The sequence below is a fragment of the Siphateles boraxobius genome, unplaced genomic scaffold (genome assembly GCF_051911475.1).
Source record: "Siphateles boraxobius isolate OS27281-9 unplaced genomic scaffold, OSU_SipBor_1 6, whole genome shotgun sequence".
Taxonomy (NCBI): Eukaryota; Metazoa; Chordata; class Actinopteri; order Cypriniformes; family Leuciscidae; genus Siphateles; species Siphateles boraxobius.
Window position 1 is genome coordinate 25,367,236 of NW_027509186.1, and position 26,775 is coordinate 25,394,010.

General features: G+C 37.8%; 1 protein-coding gene across 5 annotated transcripts in view; it reads right to left on the reverse strand.

Annotated features, from left to right (window-relative positions):
* Positions 1–26,775, reverse strand: part of sez6b (seizure related 6 homolog b) — a 197,198-nt gene that overhangs the window by 11,468 nt on the left and 158,955 nt on the right. For all 5 annotated transcript variants that reach the window (XM_077208421.1, XM_077208419.1, XM_077208420.1 and 2 more), the window contains exons 6-9: positions 26,075–26,243; positions 25,352–25,518; positions 21,661–21,855; positions 18,976–19,114 (exon numbers count right to left, since the gene is read on the reverse strand). In XM_077208421.1, the coding sequence (XP_077064536.1) occupies positions 18,976–19,114; positions 21,661–21,855; positions 25,352–25,518; positions 26,075–26,243 (670 nt within the window). The remainder of the gene's footprint in view (positions 1–18,975; positions 19,115–21,660; positions 21,856–25,351; positions 25,519–26,074; positions 26,244–26,775) is intronic.

Here is a 26,775-nt window from a genome sequence, read left to right on the forward strand (position 1 = left end):
ATAGTAATTATAACTGGCTCTCCCATCCATACTTCAGTTTTGAATTATGTCAAATATAAAACCAGAAAGATTTTTTTTTTTTTAACTATAGGGGAATCCAAGCCTGTTGCTGAATGCCTGGAGAATATATGACCTTCAGAACACTTTGTTATGCCCGAAAACCTTACACAAAGGTGACAAAAATCCCAGTCTTCTAAAAAATTTCAATGAAAAATATTACCTTCACATCTAATTCACTGCTGCACAAATAATCGGCCTATACTAAAAAAACATATTGAGGTATATTACAGCATATATATATATATATATATATATATATATATATATAATTTTTTTTTCTTTTTTTTCTTTCTATGTGAACGTGAGTGATCTGTAACTATGGGCGACGTCCACCAGAACTAGACAGTCTGGCCGGTCAGTGGTGGAGGGGGTGATTCAGCCGGGCAGGGAGGTGGCATACACACTCTATCTTGTCACTAATTAATCACAAGTGGGCAGTAATGGAAGTCATTACTGAGGAGAGGGGAATAATTTATCATCGTTCTGCTGCTGCACGAGGCAGAATGGTAACATTCAAGCAAAATGAAGAGAGGATGTTTAAATTACACACGTGCACACACTCACGCACGCACTTACTGTTACATACAGATGTATATTATTCAACTGTTAACAGCCCTCTAATTCTGTTGGCAGGAAAATCTCTGTATCTATTTCCACTGGGAGACACATTTAAGCCAGAAGAGTCCCTGACCCGCTCTGAGGACCATAGAGAGTGAAACTGTGTCAGCCCTTATTGGATTTGTTGTGATGAAGTTAAACAAGCCTTCGCGTAGCCGCACACCGTATCTGCCGAGAAAATCAATCATGCTTTCCATTTGCTGGCAGTAATTTCATTTTGTTTAATCACAAAAACAGGCTCAGCTTGACTTGGCCGACAACACAGCCGCCATCAGAATGCATTAAATTCTCATATGGGGCTCGCAGACACATCGTCCTCTGCTCAGCACATTGAAAGGGAAGTGACAAATACTGCCTTTAAAAAAAAGAAAAATGTCAATAAAGACATTCTCTGCATCTCAGAGATGGTTAAAATACATTTCTGCTGGTGAAAGCTGTGAAGATGCATTTAATTCTGTGGTTTTTGAGAGATTAATTTGAGTATTTTGTAGAAGGATTTTGCGTCTGGTGTTTCTTTGAAAAACTAATACATAATGATCCATCATATGTCAAGCAAAACCGAGCCTATCTGTAATATACATGGATTACGGGCCACAACTGTTTGAATGTATCAGAGTGAACAAATTCTTCAGCGGCATCCAGAAGCCTGTCTTTCCTCCTCTGTTTAGTGAAGAATCATATACCTGAATGATTGCCCTGCTGGAAAAACACCATTTCCAATCAAATCCCCTGTGCCAAGGGCTTGGCACGATGGGCCTGTGCTCGACATATCAATAACAGCTTTGCTCCCAGGGCACAGCAAGCCCCTGCATGTCTTTGAAACCTACAGTTATTTGAAGTAAAAATGCAGGATGAACTAAATAAAAAAGTTAAACAGGTATGCAACAGAGTTACTAATTCAAATGGTATTAAAACATATTAATTAACAAAAAACCATCGCACACCTGCAGATAATAGGTGCGTAGGAAAAAACGACCAAATAAGATCGGTCGACAATCTGCAAACGAGAAACTCCCGCACACTATCAGGACTTGCATTTAAAAAAAAACTCTTTATTAGCAACGTTTCGGTCTCACGACCTTCATATTAAAAAATATTAAAATGTAAAAACAATAATCAAAATAATGCTATATAAACACACTGACCGGCCACATTACCTGTTCAACTGCTCATTAGCAAATATCTAATCAGCCAATCAAATGGCAGCAAAATGTAGGCCTGTAGACATGGTCAAGATGATCTGCTGAAGTTCAAACTGAGAAAGAATGGGGAAGAAAGCTTTGAACGTGGTTTGGTTGATGGTGCCATACGGGCTGGTTAGAGTATTTCCGAAACTACTGATCTACTGGGATTTTCACGCACAACCATCTCTAGGTTTTACAGAGAATGGTCAGAAAAAGATTCAGTGAGAGGCAGTTCTGTGGGAGAAAATTCCTTGTTGATGCCAGAGGACAGAGGAGAATGGCCAGACTGGTTTGAGCTGATAGAAAGGCAACAGTATCTCAAATAAGCACTCATAACAGAGGTCTGCAGAAGAACATCTCTGAACACACAACACGTCAAACCTTGAAGCAGATAAGCTACAGCAGCAGAAGACACACCAGTGCCACTCCTGTCTAAGAACAGGAAAATAAGGTTACAATTCAGACAGGCTCAGAAAAATTAGATGACAGAAAATTGGAAAAATGTTGCCTGGTCTGATAAGTCTCGATTTCTGCAACATTCAGATGGTAGGGTCAGAATTTGGCATAAACAACATGAAAGCATTGATCCATCTTGAATTGTGTCAATGCTTCAGATTGGTGGTGGTTGTGTAATGGTGTGAGGGATGTTTTCTTGGCACACTTTGGGCCTCTTAGTACCAATTTAGCATTGTTTAAATGCCACAGCCTACCTGAGTATTGTTGCTGAACATGTCCATCCCTTTTAGACCACAGTGTATCATCTTCTGAGGTCTACTTCCAGCAGGATAATGTGTCATGTCACAAAGCTCAAATCATCTCAAGTCACAAGATCTCAATAGAGCACATTTGGGAGTTTGCCTCTGTTGAATAAGACTGTTACACACACAAACGCACACACGCACGCACGCACGCACGCACGCACGCACGCACGCACGCACGCACGCACGCACGCACGCACGCACGCACGCACGCACGCACGCACGCACGCACGCACGCACGCACGCACGCACGCACACACACACACACACACACACACACACACACACACACACACACACACACACACATATATCTGCATATATTACAGTGTGGGAGTCATTGTACATGGAGTAAAACCCATTATGGAGCCCAAAGAGATCCTAGGTTGGCCTTAAGTCCACAACGATTTGTTTAAAATGGACTCAGGTCTGAGGCAGCAAATTAACACAGGACTTTCCAGAGATGAAGGTGGATAAGCCCGAGTTACTTCTGCATGAATAGCCATACAATGTTGACTTGGAAAAGCCATTCAAATATAAGAGACTAAAACTTCATTTGGATTGTCAACATTTCCAGAGAGACTAAGAGGATGATGCTTTCTCAAATAAAAGAGAGAAATTAGTTCCTCTGTTTTTGCAGAGTTCTTCTTTAATTAGAAAGTTAAATATTGGTCTGGGTTCTGGCTCGGTGCCTGGGGGATGAGACAGCCTTGATTTATTACCAGCCTGCTAAAGGCTGTGACTCTCTGAGGTGCACACAACCACCATAGAGAGCTCTGCAGCCAAGCCAACTATAAACCCAATGCCAAAAATGAATGTGTATTCAAGGTACACATCCATTTTATCAGCTCTTGCTTTCCCTGGGAATCAAACTCATGCTATTGGCATTGCTGGTGCCGTGCTCACATGGATAAAAACAGAAAGGAAGTACTTTAAGCTTGAATTTCTCCAATGGTAGGTATTCCCAGAATTTACCCATGGGCCATAATTTACAGCATTTTTTCACATTATTTTTTCTAATAATTACTGGGAAAACTAAATGCAACTATGAGCACAATTTATATACGATTGATACATTTACTTATCAATATGTCTGAGAACAACAACAGCGCTACATGGTGATCAGCAGCTCTTTGTGGCTGTCTTTATAAGTGAGTCATTGAATCATTCATTCAACTGATTAGTTAAAAAATGTTGATTTATTCAGAAAATAAAAAAGTGACTGTCTATATCAGTGAGTCACTGAATCATGAACTCAACATATTGGTTCAAACACAGTGATACATTCAAAATCGAAAAATATTTGCTCTGTTTTGCTGCTGTGTTTGGAACTTTTCTCATTGGTCTAGCAAAAATTGACAAAGTAACTAACAATATTGTATCTTTTATATTAGGGCTGCCATCAATAGAGAAGAGGATTATTCGTCAAAAAATCCACAGGAAACGGTGAAGTCACACAGTTTGTGAGGGACAGATGGTTAACGGTGGATTCTTTTGGTAATTACAGTATGTCGGACAGGAAATCCAAACGGTCACCTATAATTCATCAACCTCAAATATGGCTTATCATTTAGAACATGTAAGTACTAGCAACATTACATGGCTGCTCGCTCTAACCTTAACCTATAAATGTGCACTACTATTAGGAACACATCCAATTGTTTGTGTGTGGAAGCTAGAGTATAGTACGCTTACTGCATGACATGGAGACGCGATCACTTCTTCCTCATAACAGTGGAAACAACTTAAAATACTCAATTTATGGTCATAAATATTAGAGTAATACATCATTCGAAAGGGTCTACTTTTATCTGTGTAAACTCACAATAACAACAAAACGTTATGCTTTTGTAAAATAAAGAATAACAAACAGGATGCACTTTCTCCCGTCTTCGACTCTGTGAACTTGAGCGCATCTCAAAAATGTACCTTAAGGCAGGGTAAAGGCACAGACAAGTTGAAAAGTCTACTTTTAAATGAACCAATTTGAATAAAAAACAAATTAAAACAAAATCTCTGATTATGTAATCTGTGTGAAAGGTGCATTCTCTTTAAATGCGCACTACACTGAGATGAGATGAAGAGTCAGCATTGTCAACTTCATCTTTGCAGCCGACACTGACTCAGAAAACACTAGTTTAATAATAAACAATTAAAAAGTCTCCTTGTTATTTTTTCCCCGACGCAGTTATAATCATTATATTTGCCGGTGCTTTGCGGCAAGCTTTATGTGTGCGCTTGAGCGCTGAATGGGCTATATTCCTCCATGCACCCAGTGTATATTTGAGCAGCCCAATTAGATTAATATAAACGTGCGATTAATCGACTAATTTCTTAAATGAACGACTATTAATCTTTAGTTGGGGGCAGCCCTATTTTATATATATATACAAAGTACATATAGGCATGAAGATCCTACTTGGCTAAATCATGTAGATCTTGCACAGCTGTGCACTACAACTCCAGTAGAGGGCTGTAGCACTCATGGAAATCCCAGAATTTGACTGGCTCATATATCCAGCATTCCATGCTGTGTGGCTAGGTCTATGAAAGACTTTGTGCAGGTGTTCCAGCTGTCACCTGTGCACCTCTCCCTTTCCTCCGATGCACGGCCCGGCACATACAGCATGAGAAACCCTCCCTGCTAAATGAATTCATCAGCCTTCATTACGCCCCACGTTCTCAGGTATAATTGGGAGTGCGCGGTACATTGATGAATGATTACAGAGGAGTGGGTGCATATTCATTATTGGGCTAAAATGTTCTTATGGCCCCATAATGAGCCTCCAGCAGTGGCCCGGGCCCTGCTATTACAGTAACCATGATTTCAGTTCAACCAAAAGGCTCTGCAGGACACCTATGTAGCAATAAGGACCTGTGTCGTGCCAATGATCGCTTGTAAGAAGATGCATGCAAGAATATAAGTAGAGAACTGGGTGAAATAGGGAAACTGGAAAAGTAGATTTGTTATTAGTCTCTCAGTCTCTCTGGGCTGAACAGCTGTGGCTGGCTCCCTCCTTACTCATTTTCCCTCGCTATATGTCTCACTTGATGTGCCTGGCTGATAATGTCCCATATGTCCTTTGATAAATTTGGTCATTTGAAAATTATAAGGATGGGGGATGCGTAGTATTTGCAATGGACCAGAATGACTCCAGACACACCAACACCAATCCAACAATGTTTCTCTGCTGCTCAATCAATGGTCTTGTTTACACCTGGTGTTAAGCTTGTCCAGAGAATTATGAAATCACATTTTTTGGCATTTATTATTTATATTACATTTGGCCATTATTAGGGACATTATTTTATTTTCTGAAGCAAGGCTGTTCACATTATATGTTCATACTAATTATGAGTCCCTCGTATAGTTGAAAGCCCTCACATTTAGGCCTAAATTATGGCTTTCAATATAATTATCCACATTTTATCCACAGAAACTGACAAAAAAAAGCCATATAAATGTGTGTATGTGCGTGTGTTTTTCTATGTGTGTGTGATTAGAAGTTGCAAACTATGTTCAAAAGTTTGGGGTCGGTGAGATTTTTGAATATTTCATAAAGAAGTCTCTTATGCTCACCAAAGCTGCAATTATTTGTAAAAACAGTACTGTTTTCTATTTTAAAATCAATTTATTCTACATTTCTAATTATTATCAATGTTGAAAACAGTTGTGATGCTTATGTTCTTTTTGTAACATTTTAAAAGTCTTTACTGTCACTCCTGATCGATTTAATCCATCCTTATAACAAAAATCGTACTGACCCCAAACTTTTGAACGGTAGCATATGGTTAATTACAGTTAGGTCAAATTAATTGCAGAAAAGTTATTAACTGATTCTCAAATAAAGTATTGTATGAAGAACTTCAGACGCAAACGCGTCACATGATCCATGTCATGTTGGTCCATGTTGATATCAGAAGTACTCTCTGCATGTAAATGAATCATCATTTTGGACCCCATTTATACCTGTATTTAGAGTTGTCTTATCTTGTTTCAAACCAAAACAGATTTTATAATTGGGGCAAATATCTACACACCAGTATAACTGTCTGAAGACATCTGGACCACATGTAGAAGCACGTGGCCTCATCCTAACCAGCAGGAAAAACAAAAACTTGCCATCTCCCCTCATTACCTCCACCACAAAATAAATGGAAAATTAATTATGTTGACTGCATCTCCAACAAAACATCCAGAATGTAATTTATTACACATTCCCACAATGTAGCACTGCAGTCGGGACACTTGCAATAAAAGAGAGAGAGAGAGGGAGTGAGAGAGAGAGAAACATGACAAATGTGAAAGGAACCATATGCAAATGAGCGAATCTTAATTAAGGCAACCAAATTATTGAATGCATGAATAATCTATCTGGGTCTGACACAGCAGGGCCTCATGTTCTGCACCTCACCTGACGGCACAATCACACTCAACACTTGTTTCCCTGCTCACATAATTGATTTCACATCCATAAAACCATCCAATAAAATAATTGTTGTTCTGTTGAGTTTGTTATTAACCTTTGTGCAATGTGCATCCCACTTCTGCATCCTCTTTATGCACAATATGCCCCTTCATCTGCACTCTTTTTTCTTTTTTTACTTCCTATTTGCCATTCACTTTCAGTGAAGATTCTAAAACTCTGTTCCAAAACCATAAAAAGCTGCCTTCTGCCTACATAGCAAAATTGTTTGACTTGACTTACTGTTAGCATGTTGCTTTGCTAACAGTGCACAACTCGTTAAAAATATACTTCATTATATTTTATACACTAACACTATGTTAAAACGTTTGGGGTCAATCAGATATTTTTTGAAAGACATTAACACGTTTAATAAGAGGGGATACAAATTGATCAAAAACTACAGCCAAGACATTTATAATGCTACAAACGATTTGTTTTTTAAATAAATGCTGTTCAATTGCACTTAACCCTTTCCCCGCCTTTAACTGAATTCTCCGGCTTTCTATGTTTTCACTGTTAAATGCTAGGAGGCCCTATTACGCTAACTTTTGAAAGAGTAGAGAATCTCCTAATCAAAACAGTCAAAAAAGGAGCAGAAACAAGTGATAAAAGCATTACTTATGCATGTTGTAGTCTATGAAAAAAAAAAGTGATTTTGTTCCAAATGTTGCCTGTTTTGGTGAAACTTATCCACATTCAAGTGTTGATAAAAAAAGAATGCATGAAGCTAGTGTTGTAGAAATTTTTATATTCTCATTGATTTTAGTTCTTTATCTGTGCTGTGTACGAGAACAGAGGACCCTGTTTTCCTGTTGGTATGTTTATACAGCTTGGAGGTGTGTGTGAGACAATCAGCAGGTGGTTGGGCAAGTGACCTCTGACTTCAGAGGTGAGAAGACCCTCTGCTTTTGGGGTAGTCATAAAGTTCCTTTGTTCCTCTTGTTTAGACAAGAGATAGAACAGTATAAGACTGCTGGCAGCCCGCTGCTCAAGGTCTCACTCCGCCTACAGCTGGACTGTATGGATGGACTGGGAACTTCTTGCAAGAATAAATCTTTTAAAACTAATTTGGAATCCTGATGTCTCTTATGCTGTGATGCTATATTGTTAGTTATTGTTTTTGCCGCAACAGATTGGTGTCAGAAGTCGGATTCCTTGAGGTTTTCTTCTGGTCCTGACAGCGGATTTGACGAATTGATCATCTCAAAGCACAGGCTTTGATCTTACCTCGCCAAATTTAGAGAGAAGAGCCAAAACTGCTATCAGGGCTAGGAGGAACCCACTGGAATCAGAAAGAACTCGGTGGCAGTAAAAGCATCTCAGGTAAGAGACAGTAAAATTATTTTATTTTGTGCAGTGTAATTTGATATAATTGTGAGTGAACATGAACCATATTGGCTGAGTTTGTCTCTTTGGTACGAGCAGAGTAAGTTTTGAGGGAGAGATTGATCTGACAGAATCAGACCGGTCTCTACAAAAAAACTAAGCTCCTGTAGGTGGGAACAGAAGTACCATAATTGCTCGTAGGTGAACGGGAAGAGTCACAACTGAAGTACTGGTTTATTCAAAATCTTTGATTGTAACTTAATTAATTCCAGTAAAAGCGCTTGAGTTAATTCTATGTAAAACAGCGTACGGAAGAAACGCGCTTGAACTAATTCTTGTGCACGCTTGATTGATTGGGTGCGCGGAAAGATTGAGTAAACCATAATTACAGAGCATAATTTGCTAAAACCTGGCCGATTTTGGGTGAAAAAGTCGGATCTGTCGAAGACGTTTGACAGATTAGTAAAACGCGCGTCAAAAGGAAAAATCCAAGAGAGAAGATTCAGCCAATATGGAGTCAACGTTAACGGTAAGCTAGCTAATTTTTAAACAAAAGTTTTCGGTCAAATGAAAAAGAATTATGGACATAAATGTATAAAAATGACAGAAAAGTTGATCAAATATCATGATTTTCCTGAAGAAGGGACACTGAGCAAAATAAGATTGAATGTTGTGAAAAGGACAGTTTAAAAAAAAAAAAAAGAAACAGTGAAAAGCAACAGAGTTGTTGCATCTTGTTTTAGTCTAAAGAATGTGAGCAGACAGATTGTTGGCTTGAGGAAGCAGATAGGAGGGAACGAAAACAAATGCAGAAAGAATTAGCATGTAGGACTGAATTTGAAGAAAGATTTGGTATGAAGAACTGAGGATGTAGAAAGAAATTAGAATGAAAAGAATCTGAATTTCGAAAGATGGTATCTGCATGTAGGGAGCAAGAAGACAGGAACACTACTAGTGTTGGGAGAAAAAGAGATAATAGATGGCTAGAGAAAGTATTGGTAAGGAGAGGATACAGAAGGAACTGGCATGTAGGGAAAGATTGAGAAGAAATATAGTAGAAAACTATATGTGATGAAAATAAAATTTCAGACAGAATTTATGGAAGTCAAATTAACTGTTTAAATGGTATGAAAAGTGAGTTTCATAATAAAATAAGGCATTGAGTATATTAACAGGGATTAATTTGGTATAAAGATAAGGAATGTTTTCATTAAGCAGAATGGGAAAAAAATCTATATTTTAATGATAAAATAATGATTGAAATGATGATGTGAATGTGCTGTATTGTATTAATGTTATGAAAACAAAGGTATTGAAGAATAGATTGCCATATTTTTATAACAAAAGTTGAAGGTGCTAACGGCTATGATAGCTGTCTGTGTAATGACTGAGACGAATAATAGAATCTTGTGGTTTCTGGGAAACAGTAGAGGTGGAACTGAGGAATAATGATAATATTAAGTTGAATCTGCAGATTTACCATTTGATAGAAGAATAAGTTTTCAAACCAGTGTTGATGAAATTGATGACATGCTAAATTTCTTTATACTGTATGAATAGTAACTGAACAGTCATGACACAAATAGTGAGACAGAAGAGAGCAAATGCTGTAAGCAGCTCTGCTCTGAAGCCCTCACCTTAAAGAGATTTGCAGATGATGTTTAGTTTTAGTTTGATAACCATTGTGTTTTTGAACCTAATGGGTCTATAAAAGGGGGTAGTGAAAAGATGGATTAACCATCAACCTTCGTTTATTATAAAAGGAATTGGAAAATTATAGTTTTATAAAAAACGAATGCATATATCCTGGTTGTTTTGTAGATGATGTCTGTATCTAATAAGGAGTGACTGAGGGTCCAGCTGTACTGGGAGTACAGCAACAGTGCTTGCTTATTTAGCCCGACTTCCAGATATTAGATATGTACTTGTTCTGTAATTAGTGTTGATGATAATACAAAATTAGTAAGATGTAAAGACAGCTATGTCTAAAGATTATGGAAAATCAATAATGAACAATGTCGGATATGATGTTTATATAAAAGTTTGATTCTGATTGGAAAGATAAACAATAACTTGACTGGCTCAAAACAAAGAAAGTGCCAAAAAATGATACAAATTTGAAGACAATTCTGTGTTAATATGAGTTAGAAAGTAGATTAAGGTTAATATGATGAAGACTATATGATTCGGCTATTGTAATTGTATTTGCAGCTGGGACAGTGGGGGAAAAAATGCAGAGAACTGTCAGTGGCTCTGTTTGCTTTTCCTGAATAGGACACACTGCTTCAGGGGTGTGAAGTAAGCTGGAGCTGTTTTGAAAGCTCACGTGACCAAACAATAGGCAGGATAACAGAGAGTGTTTTATTGCGGTCAGCGGGGGTCATTTTGCAGTGACTGTAAATGTTTTGAAAGTACAACAGTATTTAAATGACAATATTGAAGTTTTGTTCTGAGAAGGAACTAAAGAAAGTTGATAGATGGAACTTTTGAAAGTTGTAAGAAGATTGAAAGATTTAAGTGCAAGGAATTCCTTTTGAAAGGAAAGAATTATAAAAAGTACCGGTTGACGTAAAATTACAGATAAGACTAAATGAGTTGTAAAGAATTTTAAAGGTACCGGTAAATAAAAGGATGATTGTGTTTTGAATGAAATGCTTTAATAAGGTTTTAGATGATATAGGGAGACAAATCTAATGAATGATTTATAGTGATAATAAAAATGTATCACAAGCAGAGAGCGCAGCCTCAAAGGTTAGTATTGATCCTAATTGCAGATTGGTAAACTCCTAGAGAAAACATTGAAGTCGGGTATTAAATTATGGTAATTGAGAACCTGACAACTAAAATTTAGATGAAATTTGAAAGATTATTATTTTTATAAAGATAAAATAGGCTAAGCAAAAGCAGCGTTAGGGGATTAACAGTTGCTAAATGTAAATGACATTCGATTGAACAGAGAGCTTGTTAGTGTTGACCATGAAAGAACTAGAAGCTGATGTGTTGATTTTAGAAGATTTTAGCTTGTGATTTGGCTGAAACAATTTGATAATCTGAATCTGATGTGTGCTGGGGCTGAAACTGCCAGTATGACAGATACTCAATCTGAGTGGAAATTTGTAATGTCTAAATTCCCTGTATGGGCAAAAGAAAACTATAAAAATTATGCTTGTATTGAAAATACATGTAATTTATGGAAAAGATGCCTTAAGCCGGGCTAGAGTTAAAAAGATGGTATATAAAGCCTGAAGTTAGAAGTTTATGAAAATGCAAATGTACCAGTCCTGAATGCCTCAAGAGTCTCTCTCTCATTCAATGTCAGCAGAAAGCTGTCTGAGCACAATGTTTCAGTTGAAAATCATAGATATGGAAAAGCTAAACCAAATCATGCTACAGGTAGTTCAGATTTGATAAATTTAGAGGACAATTTGTAAATGTTTTAGAAATAAAACTGAGTGACTTTAAAGAAGTCTTTAAAATAATAATACAGACCTTAAACGATAGAGGTGACATTTTTAGCCTATTTTAGAACCAGTAACTTCTTTGTCTCATTTAGTCTCCACCGATGGCTCCGACTACAGATGAAGTACACTGAATGTACAGTTGTGATCTAAATTCTCTGAGTATAATCTAAGCATTGCGATTTTGTTGAGGATGTCTAATAGATTGATTTGATTAAATACTGTTGTTATTGTTTTAGGACACTCCTACTGGCTGTGAGGGTTCTTGAATGTCTTCTCACCCACACCTAAGAAAAGTTTGTATTTATTATTGTCAAATTTTAGAAGAGCCTCTCTGATAATTCTGCCCAATTGGATGGAGCTGTAACCAGTGCGCTGGATGTCAGCCCAGAGACGGGTAAGATCTTCCGATGGCCATAGGGGGACAACCCAAGCCAGGACTTTCATCACCACTGGGGCACCTGCCCACCAGGTTGTGGAGGTGTTTTCTGTGCGAAGAGAGTGGATATGATGCTACTTTGGGCCAAGAGCATCAGAGAGGTCCACTCCCAAATATACTTTAGAATGAACTCATCCTCCAAAACGGCTTAATTATCAGATAAAAGAAGTGAAGTTATTTTGTTTCTTCACCATTGGGATTACACATCCTGAGCAAATGGTAGTCAATTGTATAAATGGGGCCGGTGTGAGACACAGGGAACCTTATCAGACAATGGGGTGTCTAAACGTCATTAACATACAGACCACAGGGGGGTGCAATTATCTGATGTGGAGACAGTAGCAAAACTTTTTGTGATATTGGTTGCCTTATAGGCAAGAAAATGTATAGAAGTGTTGATTTTGAGCTAATATGTCTATGACATAGTTTGAACTCCTGAAGGTCACTGGACATGGTGGTGGCTAAAGATGAAGACAGCTTTGTAGATCTGAGAAAAGTCTGAATAACAATGGTCAAAGTTTAGTGTAAGGAATTTACATTCTGTCTAAAATACATTCTTAGGAGGCTGATTGAAAATATTATTAGTTTGTTCAAGAGAGAAAGAGAGAGAGACTGTCTGAGTGAAGGAAGGGAGATGGTACTCTGCATTTCTGTTATCAGTCAGCCAAGGCAAACTGAAGAAAAGTAATAATGCACCAAAACAATCCAGCTGACTTTTCTAAAATCAAATGAATAATGAACAGACATGCTCTGAAACTGGTTTAAGAGGCCATAAAACATTAGATAGAAGATACAGGGAAAATGTAAGGTTAAAATGTCATTTAAATCTTTTTAGAGAAAAGATAGAAATATGAGCGGTTCATAGTCAGGGACTATGAGTGTGAATGTTAATTCATGTTTTGTACAGTATGTGCTAGTTTAGGACAACTTTTTTGTCTGAATAGTGTGTATAAATGTGTCATTAACTTCTGGAAAGAGTGTTTTGGCATTATAGATGGGTTAAGGCAAATTACAAATTCGAAAGGAAGCTGAGAAATTTGAGTCAATCTGATGAGAAGACAACACAGAACATAGGAGGAGCTTTAAGTTGATTGATCATTGAGCTCTGTCTGTTAGTTATTATTTTGGTCATTTATGATGGGCAGTAGATTTGAATTACTTTCTGGACAGGTTTAAGTATTGATGTGTAAATTAGAATTGTGAAGTCGTAGATAGCCGTCAGTCATATGTTGAGAAAATGTAATAGATTTGACAGTAGTAAATATCAGATTATCCAGAGAGCCCTTTACAGTTAGGCATCGTAAAAAGGGGGAGATTGTTATTCGACTGACGTTGACGAAGTGTGCACACAAAAAAAAACCTGACCAGACAAATTGGTGACCTGAAGAATGTTTGTAGATGACTGAATTGCGAGACCAACAACAGGCCTGAAAAACAGATTACGCTGTGAGAAGAAGATAAAGTAATATTTTTGTTTCAGAGGCAGAGAAAGATGTCTAAAGGAAATTTGTCTGAAGGACAATGTTTGGGTTAAGCAAACTTTATCCAAACAAATGTTACCAAACAAATATGAACAAATATTGCAGTTTTTCCTGTTGTTCAAACAGTATTGGCACTTGTAACAACAAGGTCATGGGTTTGATTTCCGAGGGAAAGCAAGAACTGATAAGAATGTAAATGTGTCGTCTGATAAATGTAAGAGAATCTTAGTATGTTAAATTGATAAAAAAGATGAGATCTAATTTATCAAGAGGAGGATGATAATAATCTGTCTGTAAGTGTGCAAGTAACAAGAATTGCTTCGACAGGAAACGCCAGGCCAGCACAGCAGACAAAAGAAAACTTTGTGACAATAACCTCAACATTTGTTTTTCTTCACAGAAGATGTAGACTTTTGCGCACATGACATGAGCAAAGACACACACACATGAACAAATGGTCAGATTAGAGCCTTTCAACTCTCCAGGGAGTTAGAAGGACCATTTGTCTAAAACCAGCTGATCTTGTCATACAGAAGTGAACGGGCAGAGCAGACAGTGCCCAGTGAAAACAATGTGAATGAATTTGACTAGTTATCCTGACCTGGGTTATTATTGTGGCAGAAAGGTGCCACACTTTGCGCAGCGCTAACTTAAAAAGTTTCATTTTTTTAGGTTGTCAGAACGGATTGCATCAAACAGAACTGATTCTGTTCCAAATGTATACATATTGTCTTGTTAACATGAGCAAAAGTGAAGACAGAGTGCCTAACCTTGTGCAGTGCCTAACTTAAAATTTTCATTTTGCAGGATGCCAGGATTGAACCAAACAGAACTGATTCTGTATTGTTTGTTAACATGAGCAACATGGGTTGAGTGTTTTTTTTTTTTTTTTTTTCAGGAGAAAAGGACCATGAGTGCTATTCAATGAGCAAGAAATTATCTGATGATATGTTTCAGGTTGAAAATTACACAGGTCACACCAAAAGGGATGACAAGACAAGCGGTCACTAACAAAATCACTTAAGGCCTCCATTTCGCAGGTGACAGCCGACAGCAGATGACTCATTCCAGTGGGGGTGCGATCGTGATCTAAGGGAAAATCTTGTAAGGATTTGAAAATGATTGGAGAGTTTTAGACCTGGGTCCAAACATCTCAGCTTAAACTACAGCAAACAACATCAGCAACCCCACACGCCAACACGAAGAATAAAGTGGGTGATCAAGGAATGTGCTAGAAACATACCTCGCCCGCCAACGCTGGAAAAACCATTTCAACGGCGCGCAAAGTGTCAAAATGGTGAAGATGGAACGTCCATGCATGGGGCAACGGATGATCAACACATCTGGAGAAAGATGTGGACCAATTGATGGTTCAAGTTTAGCAGAAGAATATGTTTTTGATGATGATTTTGACGATTGTATTTGATTGAATCAAACTAGATATTGATTTGTTTAGTGCAAATGTAGAAAATCTATTAACTAATGTGTAATAAGCTATAAACTACATTGGTTAGAAGGAATGTCTGCGGGACGAACGAGATAATCATCACACCTGGAGGAGGATGTGCACCAACTAATGATTTGAGTCTAGCAAAACTTTTTGTGATGATTTTGATGATTTTATTTGATTGGGTCAAACTAGGGCTTACTATTGATATAGATCTAATAATTTGATTGGTTCAAATATTTTCAGGAGAAGTAGAAAATCTATTAATTGATGTGTAACAAGCAAAAATATTTTTTTGAACAAATAAGCAAATTTTGAATAACTAACATTGGTTAGAAGAATGGATAAAATGATAAAACTTTTATGGAAAGATTTTATTAAAAAGGGCATTAAAATAGAGCTTTCTAAATTGAAATAGTAGTGAACAAAATATGGTTAGGAAAATCAAGGTGATTAATGGAAAAGGCTAATAGTAGGAATTAGGATTGTATGTGTTATTTTGTTATTCATGGGTGAATAGGATTCTGTTCAATTGGAAAATGACAGGCTAACCCAAGGCTGAACAAAATTATGCAGACGATACAAGTAGCGGAAGTTACAGCGAAATGCTTTAATTGAGTTAAGGTATATTTTTCCTACTAGAACCTATACTATTTACTGAGGTGACTGAGAGTCTGATTTAATGTTAGGAATGCGATAACAGTGCTTATCCATTTAGCCTGGCTTCAGATAAATTCTTTACTCAGCAAGTTGCTTGCTAAATACTATCCCCATAAAATAAAAAACAACCTAAGCTTTTTCTTCTAATCTTATTTCAACAAGTTTAAGCAGAAAATGAAAGGTAAAATTGAAGAATTGTAGAAGTGTGATGCAATGACTTAAAATTGTTGTGTTTATTAAGTAATCAAAGAGAATGATAAAAAAAGGGGGAAACTGTTGTAGAAATTTTTATATTCTCATTGATTTTAGTTCTTTATCTGTGCTGTGTACGAGAACAGAGGACCCTGTTTTCCTGTTGGTATGTTTATACAGCTTGGAGGTGTGTGTGAGACAATCAGCAGGTGGTTGGGCAAGTGACCTCTGACTTCAGAGGTGAGAAGACCCTCTGCTTTTGGGGTAGTCATAAAGTTCCTTTGTTCCTCTTGTTTAGACAAGAGATAGAACAGTATAAGACTGCTGGCAGCCCGCTGCTCAAGGTCTCACTCCGCCTACAGCTGGACTGTATGGATGGACTGGGAACTTCTTGCAAGAATAAATCTTTTAAAACTAATTTGGAATCCTGATGTCTCTTATGCTGTGATGCTATATTGTTAGTTATTGTTTTTGCCGCAACACTAGAATAAAATAGTTTTTTTTTGTTTTAAAGCAGAGGCTTTGTTCTTTCTTTTGAAATATTGCATGTTCAGATATTAATACAACAAAATATTGTGGGGGCCACAAAATGTTTGCGAAAATTATGAAAAATGCTGGTGGAGGCTAGCAACTTTCTAAAAAAAACTAAATTCTGGTGGGGAAAGAGTTAATATTCATCAAAGAATTGTGGGAAAAAATGATAACGCAGTTCCCACAAAAATATTAAGCAACAACACTTTTCAACATTGATAATGATAAGAAATGTTTCTTGAGCATCAAATCAGCATATCTGAAGGATTTCTGAAGGATCATGTGACTGGAGACGGGAGTAATGGAATTTAATTGAATGACAACATTTTTACTTACGATATAAAGTACAGCCATCATAGGTCAATTTTTGAGCTTGTTGCACAAAGCGTTCTTGAAATGCATACTGCAAAATGCAAACTGTACATGTGATGCTACCTTAGGATTTAGTTAAAACGAGGTGTCGTAAGAGGCAAAATAATAAGTTACCTTTTGGCACGGCTTTCGCATCGATGATGTCTTAAAATGCCGACACTAAAGGTAGCTCACTAGGTTTTGGAACAGAACACACAGTATTTTTCCCTGTGCTAGGAGGGTGTGTTGATCTAGCTTGCATCTCCAAGCAGTTTGAGTCTTTTCCCCCAAAAGGAACTGCAGAGAAAATAACTCTCTCTCACTTGCCATCTTTCGATCTCTCTGCCAGCACAGTTTGACTGCCCGGAATTTAGCAGGGAGCGTGAACAGAGTAAACCTGATGTGTTGTTAACCGCAATTTACAGATATACTCAACCTCTCCCATGACCACTCAGTTCAGTTCAACATAAAGCTACACAACAGCTATCTTGTCTTCGAGAACTTGGGTGACAGTAGAAGCCAACCAGGAAGCGCAGTGCCACACTGATCGCAGTAATTACTGATGCAACGAAGAGAAATTCAAATCGTTTTTGGGTTAATTCTGAAAGAGTTTTATGTATATTTTGAAAAAAGCTGTGGTGTTGTGTCAGTGCTTTAAAGATGTATGCTCTGGGAGATCTTCAGAAAAACCAATCAAGGTCTTCGAGTTCTAGGTCGTCGCAGTTGAACAGAAATCTCACAAAATGCCCAGAGCGATATGACGGGTGTTTCATTTGGACGGTGAGAGCAGAATGAAGCCGAACCGGTCAGTGGGGAGCAGATGACGCAAAGCACCAGAATTTGTAACTGTGGTGCAATCTCAGCCACATCAAGGACAAACCCAGCAAAAAGGCGGCCCCATGGTGATACATGTTTGAGTCCGTAGGCATCTAGAGTTAGAGACCGATAGGTGCGCCAGGAGTGTGCAAAAAGGTCTTGATGAACCCACAGTGGATTTGATCCAGACTTATCTCATTGTGAGTAAAAGATGCAGCATCAGTGGAATTAAAGCACCCACTTGAGCTTTTTCAAATATATAACCTTTATGCTGTGTGTAATATAGCTCTTTGTGAATGTAAAAAGTCTGACAAGTTTTAAAGATCAAAGTGCACAACAAAAACATTTATTGTGTCCTAAAAGAAAGAATTGATTCTGCACTGCTGCAACAAGACGTCAGCCATTCAACTCTCTCTTCCTGATACATACCTACAAAACAGTGCTGCAAATTTGCATAATGCCAGCCTATGGTCTTCACTGACTGTCCATGAACAACGTCTACTCTGACTCACTCTCAAACACTGTAGTTGTAGCTGAGACTGGTTTGTGTTGTTGATGTCAAGATGATGTCGTTTTTCGAAATCCACTTTGCATGCACTTCAAATGGCTTGCAGAAACGAGGGGTTTAGAGAGACTGAATCTTCGAATCTTGGTTTTCAGAATCTTTGAGAAATGAGGTTATACACAATGTATATTGAAAATGAAAGTGTTTTATGACCTTTGATGCATGTAAACCTACTGTAGGAGACAAAACAAGGGAACCTTTAAAATAGCATAATAGGGGCACTTTAACTGGAGATACATTAAAAAACTGGGCCATGTCCACCGAAAAACTCTGGAGAGGCCAAATGCAGAGGTTTTGGGAGAATATACATTTATTTGGGTCAACATATATGCAGATATGTGTATCTAACTAAAGATTGAAAAAATCCATGTTCCAAGATCGATGCATTTGCATCGGCATGATTTTTAATTGATGCATCAAGAAAAACGAGTGAATTGTTAGGCAATTTATGAGAAATTCCCCAAGTTTATATGAAAAAGATGTTAAGTACAGTGGAAATGAATTTAAAGACTTGGCTGGGGGATACATATTTCTCTCAAAACTGTGAGGAGGACTGTGTATGGTGTTCATGTATGATTTTTGTCGTACAATATGCATATATGTCATTCACTTGGACGTACACTTGGATGTCTAGCATGATCCTCTTGTCTTCTTCAACATGGATCCCCCAGATGCAGTCCTGACCCTTATCATAGGCCTCAGGCCAGTTTGGAGATAACACCACCCCAGCTGAATCTGTGATCTCTCCACTGCAAACAGCTGCAATGCAACCAAAGAGAGAGAGAAAACAGTTCAGCGAGAAAAGCAAACACACATACAAGTACCTAAAATGCAAAAGTACCCAAATCTTTATTTAATCTGTACTAAATCTTATTTATTGCACAATGCAATAAATGTCAGAATAAATAAATAAAATTAATGTTGTCAGAGTTATTTTAGTATTATATAAACTGTAAAATTTAGGCAACATGCCTTTTCATCTAATATTTATATTTTATTTTACTTCATCTTAATTTTAATGAATGAAAATTATTTTATAATTTTTAGTTAAATAACAACACTGATGTTATAAACAAACACAATATATTCAAAAGTTATGGCATTTTGTATCCCAAATTTTGACTCCCAGCTCTCGAACAGAGCTCAAGCTTTGGATTAATCTGACTAAATGGAAAATTCTGGCCAGATTAACAAACGACTCATTGCTTCCTGTTTTCATTTCCCCCCTATTCACATCACTACACTGGCTTAGCTGGATGTAAGCACATTTTCAAATGGAAAAGCTGTTGTCTTGACCCTCTGCTAGAGCCAGTACGATTAAATCCTTTCAATCCAAACTCTATTGTGAGGCTCAAGAAATGTACTTGAGCAATGGGTCAGATAAGATAGCCATGTGTGTGTGTGTGTGTGTGTGTGTGTGGGTGGGGGTGGAATCTGGGCATTATGAGTGAGGCATTCTCTCACATTCTTCGGCTCTGTGCACCTGGTTCTAGCATCCATGGCTTAATGCTTTTAGTGCTGCTTTAGGCGCGTGACTGTGGCTAAGAGTGTCTGAAACCCTTCCAGGTGACATAGGATGTAGTGGATTACATAGAAAAGGCACTAAAAGGATGTGAGGCGCTTGTACTGTACTTGCACATGGTGCCTGTAGAGCTCTTTAGCAGCTAACTAATGCAGATTATACACAGAAACGAATAAATGTAAAGCCTACACTATACCCTCACGCATGGCCGTGGGACGAGGTTTTAAATTGGGGGTGCTGTAGTGGGAGGTGAATTTTTTCAGTAGGTGAGGGGGGGGGGGGGGGGGTAGTTGGGGATTGGGGTGCACGCGTGCATCGAGATTGACTACCAGCTATATACAGCGTGCTAACCTCTAAAATCCAGCTGTATTCTAACAATAACTTAGCTCTCCTTATTAGCTATAGGGATAGCCTATTTTGTGAATTGTTCATTCCCGGTTGGCACACATTTTGCCGCCCTTACAAAAGTGCCGCTCTAGGCAATTGCCTGGTTCGCCTATATGGACGCGCCGAACCTGCGTATAATTAAAACGGTCCACAGGCTGACAGCGCACAGCGTCTACACTAGCTAAGCTACAGTAGGCTACGTGACGTCAGTTGACAATGATGCTTTGCGTTATTTTAATAATTAATAATTATTTAGTTTTGCTCAAAACTTCCTCATGCATAAAATTCTCAGGTTAATAACAACCAGGAGCATTTAAAAAAAAATGTAATACGTTTATTTATTTATTTTTTACATGTCAGAGAGTGCTGTAATGTCTGCATTTTCCAACAGGGGGTGCTGCAGCACATGCAGCACCCCTACTTCCCATGGCCCTGCCCTCACGTGTGAACATAGAGGAGAGAATAATTTGTGCCTGACAGCTTTATTTACATGCCGCCTGTGTTGTTTTAGCACCAGATTCATGAAGCAAATTATCCAGTTTAGGTAAACACTTTTGGATAAATGGATAGTTATAATGCTCTTTACATTGATTAGATCAGCTTTTGATGAATAATACATTAAATAAAAAAAAAAAAAATCAATCAATAAATATTCAAATAATAATTAAAATAATAATAATGATGATAATCCATCAATCCAATCTCCAATCCGCTTTATCCTCTGGAGCCTAACACAGCATCTCTGGCCATAGGTGGGGGACACCCTGGAAAAATGGTCAGTTAATAATAATAATAATAATAACAACTGGTATTAATAATATTATTAGGTTAAATTTGAACTTTATTTAGATTGAAATCAAAATCCAATCAACAACTGATGCATAGAACCAAGTCCCCGCCCTATATCGTTTTTTATTTTCTGATAATCCGTTACACCTGGATGGATGAAAAGATCTGTCGCTACTTCAATTTCATCGCGAATTAAATAAAGTGTGGTGCTATATGCTAGTGCATTTAATGTCTGAATGATCAAGTTTGGAGGTGCTTTGTGAATAAAATGCACATTTTTATTGAATAGTGAATTTGACCCACAGTGTACATATAGGGTTGTGCATCATTTAGAATTTAATTTGAATTGAGGTAGAAAACAGGATGAAGAATTGTTATTTGAATTTGAAGGAAGTAGAATAAAAAAATTGAACTCAAAACAAAGACAAAGGTGTTAGCTTGACAAAGCCTTGTTTGAAAGTAAAAAAAGTTGTAAAAGCATTGGAGGTTTATAGGCCTAACGGACAGATTCAAAGTCACTCTCATAAACTGAAATGGAGCTAATTCTTCACTTCTGAATTTGGCCCAACCCTGGTACATATGCATATGCAAACATTCCCCCACACACCTCTGCAGGCAGGTTCAGTCTCATTCCATTGAGGGTTGTTGGGATCCATGCACTCGATGATAACAGAGCCCTGCTCCAGGGTGTAGCCAGGGTCGCAGGTGAACTCCACAACCGTGCCCACAGCGTAGGTGCTGTCAGTGCTGGTGAAGTTGCCGTACTTGACGAATGGTTCGTAGCAGTGCCCTGCTGCAAAAGCTGAGAGGACACACCATAAATCACCTGCTCCAAGACGCACATCACAGTCCAAACACTATCACCAAGCATCTGATTTCAGAAGAGCTTAAAACACACAGACAAGTAGTCCGCTCGGCTCAGCCTTTCACATTATAATTTCATTGGAAAGGCAGAGGACAGCGCGGAATCTGAATTTAAAAGCATTTTTAGATAGCAGTCTAAAAGAATTTGTCTTTTGTATGTGGCAAAGCAATGTGCAGCGTTTTACATTCCCACCAATCAAAATCCTCCTGGACGCAAACCCAAGGTTTCGTGTTGCCCTTGGAAGGATATTGTTAGTTAATCTACCTTAGCCAGACTTGCAAGGCCATTTACGGGCGTAAAAGGAAGAGAGACGGCCCGACAACGTGAATAAATGTGCAACGTGAATGAACAAACTCACTCAGGGAAACAACAAACTGACATGCCTGGCTGAACCGTTATTGGTTGTTGTGCTCGCCTGAGAATGTAGAATAGAGATTAGAGCGAGAGGAGGAGACTTAAGATGAGGATGTTCAGACTATGGGTAAACACTGGCTTTGATATCCCTCCGGGTCCGGCCTCATTCAAGCGTGCGCTAGATTAGACTACCCACATTCAGCCTCGCTCTCTGTTTAATAAACACAGGCCATTCTGCCAATTACAGCAAACTGTTCCCCTCCCCCTCCACCAATCCCCTTACCCAGACACATTTGCATTATTCATCTTTGTATTCATCTGGCTCCGTTCTCTAAAAGAAGTAAAAATGAGTCATTTTAATCATCAGTTGATTCTTGCTCTCTTATATCCACATAAACAGTCATTACATAAGATGGCATCAACATAAAAGTCAGATTTATATGGAAATGAGCTTTGCACATAATTTAATTTAATTTAATTTAATGTGCAATGTGTTATTGCCATGAATGAGGTCCCCATAGGAAAGAAAAATCATAAATGAGATCTCTTTAATGTCTCAGTTATTTCTCATCAATTAGATTAAATTCTGATCAAAAATACTTTTTTGCTCCAGTTTTATATATTTCAATATGAAGTTCAACATTTCTCATCAAATTCCTTGAAAACCAAATTGTACAATAACTTGACCAAGAATGAAATAAAAAGAATTCTTCATAATTTCTATTTTATTTTATACAATTCTTACTTTGATTTATGAATCAATTAGCAAAAATGTTTGCAAATAAGACATAATAGTTTAAGTTTTAGTCTCATTTTCAACTTTAAATAAATGTTGACAAAATTTGTACAGTATTTACTACATTTTCATACTTGCTACATTTTTCATTTTCAAACTACTTTGTAGTTTTATACTTTTACTATATGCAAGAACATTTCTTTTTTATTTTTGTTTTTAGGCATTTGAGAGAAAGATCTCAGACAAAGTGGACTCTTGAATTAAACAAAAAAGAGAAGTCTACTAAGTCTATAGAGGTATGAAATATAAAGCTATGATGCATTAAATTGATCAAAAGTGACAGTAAAGACATGTATAATGTTACAAAAAATATATTTCAAATAAATGTTGATTCCCAAAAAATATTAAGCAGCACAACTGTTTTAACTTTGATAATAATAAGAAATGTTTATTGAGCATCAAATCAGCATATCTGAAGGATCATGTGACACTGAAGACTGAAGTAATGATGCTGAAAATTCAGCTTTTCCATCACAGGAAAAAATTACATTTAAATAAAGACAACAGTTAATTTTTAATTTGTAACAATATTTCAAAATATTACTGTTTTTACTTTACCTTTGATCAAATAAATGCAGCTTTGTTGAGCATAAGAGACATTCAAAAACATGAATAAACCTTCCCAACCCAAAGCTTTTGAATTGTAGTGATGTAAAACAGCAAATTTGGCTATAAAAGTTTATCTGGGTCATGCTGACGGTCATACACAACAAGGTAAAAAAATAAAGAAATTTACCTCGAAAAAGTATGACAATACCTCTATTTCAGCAAATACAAATATTCCATTCAAATACAATTATTACATAGATTTACATGATTCTGGTTTAAATGGCCTACAGATAACAGAACAAGTATTCAATGTGTGGCTTCTCGATACACAAAGAGTTTCAGATCAGTTATTTTGCTAGTCTATTGAAATTGATAAAAAAACAGCTCCATTTTGATTTTAAGCACTTCTTTAATCAGAAAGACTATTAAAGGCTGAGCACTCTAACTGGTGTGACATTCAGAGAGGTGTCAGAAGTGTGAGAAGACAAGCCAAATTATTACAGGTTGCCGTGAAGGCACATTAGTATATTGTAGATAGCATAATCGGATTGTGGCATGGTAAATGAGATTAGATTGATCTCGCCAGATAATGACTGCGAGGTCCCGAGGTGTGCATGACATCCCTGTGAACAAATGCAACTGCACACATTCGACTGACCTGTCAGAGGGAATAGGAATGTAATTTATGCAATTTCTGTTTCCAGTTAAAACTAATTTTAATGACCTTGCCGGGTTGCATTTGATTCGATTTCCATTTGATTTAATTTGAATAAATCTCATTTGAGCCATGAATCTAAGGAGTGTTTAGCAAGGCACGTAAGAGAAAAGATCTTTGGTGTGAATCGAAGCAACAAGGGGAATGTGCCGGAAGGTACACTCTTTGTCTCCACCACAGCCCTGAGGCTCTGTAAAGGACATGTGTTCTTCAAACAACGTTTGAACTCGGTAACCGCCGCCGTGTACGGCCTGGTTCAGAGACAAAACAGTCGAGGACGGATAAGAAAAGATGTTGGCAGCTATCAAATCCTCATTATTAAGATGTCCTGTGACCAATGCTGTACAGTGACTAAAAACTGATAATGAATAAGATATTAGTGAACCGAATCATTATCTACATTTACACCCAAATAATACCCTTATTATCTTATTGATGGCAGTCAATCGGATAAAAAAGCCTTAATGGAAAACATCAATCGATCAACACTTGAATCCAACTAGTTTCAAAAAACCTTGTGCACACGCAATGGGTCATGATGTTTACATACATTCAATGACTTATGAACGTGCGTATGTTTATGTCTCACGTGTTATGAACTGGTCAGTGGAGGAGACTTAATATTTACTCAATATTTGCTAAAAAAAAGCTCTTCTAACATATATGTCAGCTTTCTTTTTAGATATGTCATCAAGATAAAAACTGCACTCCTGTAAAAATAGCTCCAGTGACATTTTCCCGATGGTTTTCTCGGATATATGCAAAAATTTGAATACATGTAATGCACATGTAAACGAATATGTGAATCAGATTGCAGCATTTATAGTTCATGTAATCAGAACTTTCAGAATGTGAAATCAGATTGATGGAAATTAGTGAACCTACTAGTAAACGTACCTACTGGTTCACTCGCGAACTGACCTGGGCTGCGATTCTCAAAAGTTGGTCGTAGAGACCAAAGGTGGCAATGGTTCTACGATCTACTTAAGCTTACGATGAATTGTCTAGTTAGTCCGTACCTTCATATCTGATGGCCACCCCCGTGTTGGTCCCGAAACCATCCGTCGTGAACTCCACAAAGAGATATCTGTAGGAACAAACGATTCCCTCGTTCGGAAGGTATTCCACCTCATACGAGTCATACAGAATGGGCGAGTCGATGTGGTTGCCATTTTTTATCAGAAACCTGCAGACATAAACAGAACAGAATGGTTTAGTTGGGTTCAAAACAGCGAATCTCTCTACAGTATCTGTTTGGCAGCAGATGTAAAGTTCCTCCGATTTCTAGTACTGTCTTTTGGCAGTTTTCATAATAATTGCCTGATATGATTTTGAATAGCTGAGCAGCAAGTGACCTCATTAAAAGTCCATTTGTTAGCAAAGCCTGCAGAAAAAGCGGATACTGCTAATAAAAATAACTTAATCCCCCTCCTGAGGCCCCGGAGTGTGCTGTAATCGCTCTCGCCGCGCCTGCACGAGGGGATTTGATTATTCTAAATTATTTTAAAGGAGAGCAAGTATATGATCTCAGAAACTTTCATCCACTTTTACTCACGCACTCACAGCTGTTCCTATCATCCCTCGCTCTCGCCGTAGCAGATAATGCCCTGAAGAGCAACGCCACATTTGGAGTGTGACGGCACTGTGAAGAGACACTCTGAGCTTCTCCAACTGTCTATTGAACATCAGTTGACTAATTAGGGTATAATAGCGGAGTACTGAGTGAGTTGATTGAGACGAACCTGTCATCATCTTCGGCGAGGGCCACCTTCTCGAAGTGCACGTGCAGTCTTTGACCCTCAGGGGCCTCCAGCACCCAGTGGCAGGTCAGGTTGTTGCTGTAGTTGCCAGGGAAACCGGGCGATACAATGCGGCCGAGAGTCGCGTTCTTCACCATTCCACCACAGGCCACTGTTCAAAGTAAAAATGGAAGGAGACCACTGAGACGAAAATAAGAGTGCTAGAATTCAAGGAAAGCCCTCAGAATGAGCTTTGAGCTGTGGATAACAAAACTCTTTCATAGTGCATGACCACAGAGACTAGATCTCTATCTAAAACACAATAATGTAGCAATAAGAAGACATAGTGAGTGAGGGTACACGTCAAAGACTTTCAGATACCCCCAGTGTATGAAAATGTGTGCTTATATAGTAGGAGAAAAACTGTAGCCTATCTGAAATGAGGAGTATGTCTGAATGCATAGTATTCATAAAACAGTATAGGTGAAAAGAATCCGAATGACCTACTACTTCCGGCGAGATTCTGAAGTGCAAATCTGATGGATGTTTTCTATCCCATGAGGCCACGGGAGAGCAGTTCAGAATGGCAGTGAAGCGATGTATCTGTAGCCTATAGAATATATATATTTTAACGGTCGCAATTTTTTTTTTCATTAAAGCAACACCAAGGAACTTTTCCTCTGCGGTCGCCCTACAGGTTGGAA